At 43.2% G+C, this 5,000-nt stretch overlaps 1 protein-coding gene across 2 annotated transcripts in view; it reads left to right on the top strand.

Annotated features, from left to right (window-relative positions):
* Positions 1-5,000, top strand: part of LOC307088751 (receptor-type tyrosine-protein phosphatase mu-like) — a 115,163-nt gene that overhangs the window by 37,520 nt on the left and 72,643 nt on the right. For both annotated transcript variants that reach the window (XM_079754732.1, XM_079754731.1), the window contains exons 3-4: positions 2,509-2,676; positions 3,311-3,420. In XM_079754732.1, the coding sequence (XP_079610858.1) occupies positions 2,509-2,676; positions 3,311-3,420 (278 nt within the window). The remainder of the gene's footprint in view (positions 1-2,508; positions 2,677-3,310; positions 3,421-5,000) is intronic.

Here is a 5,000-nt window from a genome sequence, read left to right as displayed (position 1 = left end):
CACACACACACACACACACACACACACACACACACACACACACAAACACACCCCAACACACATACACACACACAAAGACAGTTACCCCAACGTACACACACTCAAACACACACACACACACACACACACACACACACACACACACACACACACCAACATACCCACAGACCCCAACTCACATGGATAATCACATGCCCCAACCCACACATATATATGCCCCAACACACACACACATATACACAAAAGCCACATACCCCGCCACACACACACCACCTATCTCCCTGTCTAAAGTTTCAATTTCTATGAAATTCAAATGAGTCGTCACTTCAGTTGACAGTTGTGAGAGACATGGGAGGGAGGGGGGAGAGAGGGAGGGACAAGGAGAAAGGGAGAGAGTGAGGATGAGGAGGGCACAAGGGGAAGATGAAGGATTCCTTTAAAATGGAGAAAGGGAAGAGAAGTGATGATGAATGGCATGGTAGAGAGAGAGAGAGAGAGAGAGAGAGAGAGAGAGAGCGAGAGAGAGATTTTAAAAGACAATCTTGAGCTAAAATGATTGACAGCTGTTCTGGTGACACCGGGACCTCTGACAGACTCTAATGAGAGAAACACGCACACACACACACAAAAGCACTTCATTTGAAAGCATTCAAGGAGACTGCCACGCTTTTATTGTGAAAGCTGTGCACTGGAATCCGACAAAATACCTCCTTCAGTCATCCACCATTTTAAGAGGGCTTTTATATTTACCATAGACCCCAACAGAGCTTAGCAGATCCCCAAGATATATCTTAGCGTATTCCACATATAGCTCAGCAGACCCCGAAAACAGCTTAGAAGACCCCCAACATTTAGCTTAGCTGACGTCAACATTTAGCTCAGTAGAACCCACGTATTATCTTAGCTTAGCCCCCCAAACTATAGCTCAGTGGGCCCCCAACATTTGCCTCGGCTTAAACCCCCAGCATGTATCTTAGCTTAGATGTCCTACATTGAGCTTAGAACACCACCAATAATTAGCTTAGCAAACTCCCACCAAAACCTAGCTTAGCTTAGTACCTCAACACTTTGCCAAGACCCACAATACCCTTGAAAGCCAAGTAGACACAAAATTTTTAGTCTTGTGTCTCACTGAGTGCTGGTGATCATATCGATGTTATGTTTAATTTGAATGTAGAAAGTTGTAAATCACAGGGAAATTCTCTGTGAAGTACAAGAAGACAAAGACTTTGAGCAAAAGACCGTTCTCAAGTTTGAAGTTTCGATTGGCTGAGTACCCCAGTCAGAGTGCAGCGTTTGACCACGCCCGCACACTTAACCCTGGGAACCCAATGGGACCCCTTCTTCCAACACCTTCTCGAACTCTCCAGACTAATCAAACCGTATTTATTGAAACGTTACCGACCCTTAGATATAATGTTGAAAAGGCTGTTGTAATATTAAAACGATTGCTGTCAAGCGATTAAAATATTTAATTGCGATTAAAATATTTAATCGCGATTAATCACACATTTTTTTCTATTCTAAATATCCCTTGAACTTTTGAAACAAAACTCTTGCTCAGCAAAGATGGAAAATACTATAATATTTATTATTTAAACCAGTATGAATATTCCTACCGTACGTAGGCCTATACACATTACCAGGCTATCGAATAACGCCTACACACACACACACACACACACACACACACACACACACACACACACACACACACACACGGTGGCCGAGTGGTAATCGGGAGAGTCTGGAGAATTTCCGGTGGGCCGTTAACGTTTCGGGGCTGTCGAGCTGATTACTGTGGGATAACAATATTACGTCTATAAAAGTTCCTTGCAGCGCCTTCCGGCAGCCTAAGCTGTACACCCGCAACCTCTCGCTCACTCAACAGACGCAACACTCACAAACTGTCAACATCGCAACCAAGTCGATTTTGTCAAGAGGGGAGTAACTGAGCGGCCCCTCCCGGAGTGATACAGCCCAGGTGGGCCTTGAACTGCGATTGGTCAGCAAGACGTAACAGCTAATGACAACATTGAACTCTCGTGCAGCAGGCTTGAACAGAGTAACACACAAACACACACACACTTTTAAGAAGTTTTTCACCCGCTCCGTATCCTTGCTTGCCACAACAAGTTTGTGTGGCGTGCTTGTTTGTTTTGTTTCCGGTGTAGCTAGATCCGGTATGGTGTTGTAGTTTTTGCTAGACAGCTACAACATTAGCCAAGCCAAAAGAGCGTTAATCACTATAAAAAAATGAACGCCGTTAAAATTGGTTTGCGTTAACGCCGTTAATAACGCGTTAAACTGACAGCACTAATTAAAACATAAATGATCAATTATCAACATCGATGATCAATTAACTGGAATCTTATGGTTGACCTGTCTCTCTGGTGTGTGTGTGTATGTGTGTGTGTGTGTGTGTGTGTGTGTGTGTGTGTGTCTCTGCGTGTCTCTGCGGTTGTGTGTGTGTCTCTGCGGTGTGTGTGTGTGTATGGTCCTCTCCAGGGGCGTCATTCCTCTACGTGAACACTAGTGGGCGCATGGCTGGCCAGCGGGCCGAGCTGCTGTTGCCGTCACTGAAGGAGAACGACACGCACTGCGTCAGCTTCCTGTACTACCTGGCAGGTGGCCGCGATGGGGCCACGCCCGCCGCGCTCAACGTCTACGTCAAAGGTAAACACACCCATGCTAATGCTACGCTAAATTCAAGGTGAACATAACGCTATGCTACGTTAAAGGTAGTACCATTGACCTAGCATAGCGATAACTTTCTTCAGTTGAGCATTGTGAGTACCTTTAAGGTACTCACCACGCTAAGGCTACGCTACATTAAAGGTGAACATAACACTCTGCTACGTTAAAGGAAAAACAAGCCCAAGCTAATTCTACGCTACATTGAACATAGGTGAACATAACACTATGCTACGTTAAAGGTAAGCACTTTGCTAATGCTATGCTACATTGAAGGTACTCATCACGCTAATGCTACGCCACATTTAAGGTAGACATAATGCAATTTAATGTGAAAGGTAAACACCATGCTATTGAATGCATTTGAAAGGTGAGCAATTTGCTAATGCTATGCTAGGTAGAAGGTACTCACCATGCTAATGCTATGCTACACTTAAAGTAAACATAACGCTATGCTACGTTAAAGGTTATCACCATGATAATACCATTTTACGTTAAAGGTAAACATCGTGCTAATGCTAATCTACATTGAAGGTAGTCAACCCGCTAATGCTACGTTAACGACACCGCGGCCACCCGTCCTCTCAGTCACAGCCAATGACGTGTTCTCTTACAGAGAACAGCAGCCCATTGGGCGTCCCGGTCTTCAACTCCTCGGGCCCGGCCTATCACAGCTGGAAGGAGGTGGAGCTAGCAGTGTCCATATTCTGGCCCAATTATTACCAGGTAACACACACGCACTCTCTCTCTCTCTCTCTCACACACACACACACACACACACACACACACACACACACACACACACACACACACACACACGCACACTCTCTCTATCTCTCTCTCTCCGTCTCTTTCTGTCTCTCTCTCTCTCGCATAAATATTAAATAAATTCACAGGGATGTAAAATTTCACTGATATGCATCATTCCCGGATATGAATGGATTCAGATATAGTCAAAAATACAGTCACAAAGACAGATACAGCTGTCAACTATAGATAGAGTTACAGATACACTTACAGATACAGCTGTAAACTACAGATAGAGATAGTTACAGATACAGATACAGTTACAGAGACAGTTTTAAATGGTAAGTGGACTGCATTTGTATAGCACTTTTCTTACCAGTGGCCACTCTAAGTGCTTTACAATAATGTCTCTCATTCACCCATTCATGCACCCATTCACACACCGACGGCGGTGTCAGCCGCGCAGGGCAACAGCCAGCTCGTCAGGAGCAGTCAGGGTGAGGCGTCTCGCTCAGGGACACCTCGACATTCAGCTAGGCGAAGCCGGAATCAAACTAGCAACCTTCCAGTTACCAGCCACTCCTCTGAATACAGTTAATTCATAAAAACACAAATTAAAAGGTAGCTCTGAAACGTAGCCGTTCAGCCATATTCCTTGAAGTGAGGTTCCCTGTCGGGATAGTACACCACAGGTCGTATAATATGAAGCAAGATCTTCTCCCGTAGCCATGGCACTGAGCAGAAGGTACCATGTTCCGGCTCTACCACTGTGTCTTTGTAGGGGTGTTCCCTGGGGATTGTGACATTTTTTTGTGCTGGGTTAATTGGTAAATACTTAAAATGTGCAGTATTACATTGTTAGCTCCGAACTTGTTTATTATGTAAAATATAATTTCCATAAATTTAAAGAGAACTTTCTTCAGTTGAATATTTCATGTGTTCTGAAATGTTATTTTGGGCCTTAAATTATTATTGGCCTTTCATCTTAATGGCCAAATGTACTAGCAAATCTTGAGTGCCATTTTTTGGATTTAATTTATTTAGGCCCACATATGTATTTTTTATTGAAAAAGTGTTATTCAAAATCGGAACTAATCGGCACTCTTATCAGTCCACATTATCAGCAGGTAAAGCTCACTTATTGTTCTGCATGCGTAACCAAACAGGTGTTAGTGGACTGATTCACATCCAACTGCAGGCACAGAGTCCTACCAAAGTAAAAGTATGGCATTGTAGCCTATGTATGGAGATACATATCTAATCGTGCTTGAGAGGTTCACATCCCTTATATATGTATGTATATATATATATATATATATATATATATATATATATATATATATATATACATAGAGAGAGAGAGAGAGAGAAAGATCTTTATATATGAAAAACAAGAAACATCTTTTGATTGAGAGAGAGAGGGAGAGAGATCTCTCTCTCTCTCCCTCTCTCTGCGATAACAAAAGCAATCTGTCGTCTCCGTGGCGATGTGGCCAATTAGTGACGCTTGCTGTGATTATGGGATGGTTGTAATTGCAAACTGTTCAAAATCCAAAAAC

This window comes from Pollachius pollachius (assembly GCF_949987615.1).
Source record: "Pollachius pollachius genome assembly, chromosome: 17".
Taxonomy (NCBI): Eukaryota; Metazoa; Chordata; class Actinopteri; order Gadiformes; family Gadidae; genus Pollachius; species Pollachius pollachius.
The sequence above is the reverse complement of the archived record's forward strand: the minus strand, read 5'-3'. Positions and strand labels throughout refer to the sequence as shown.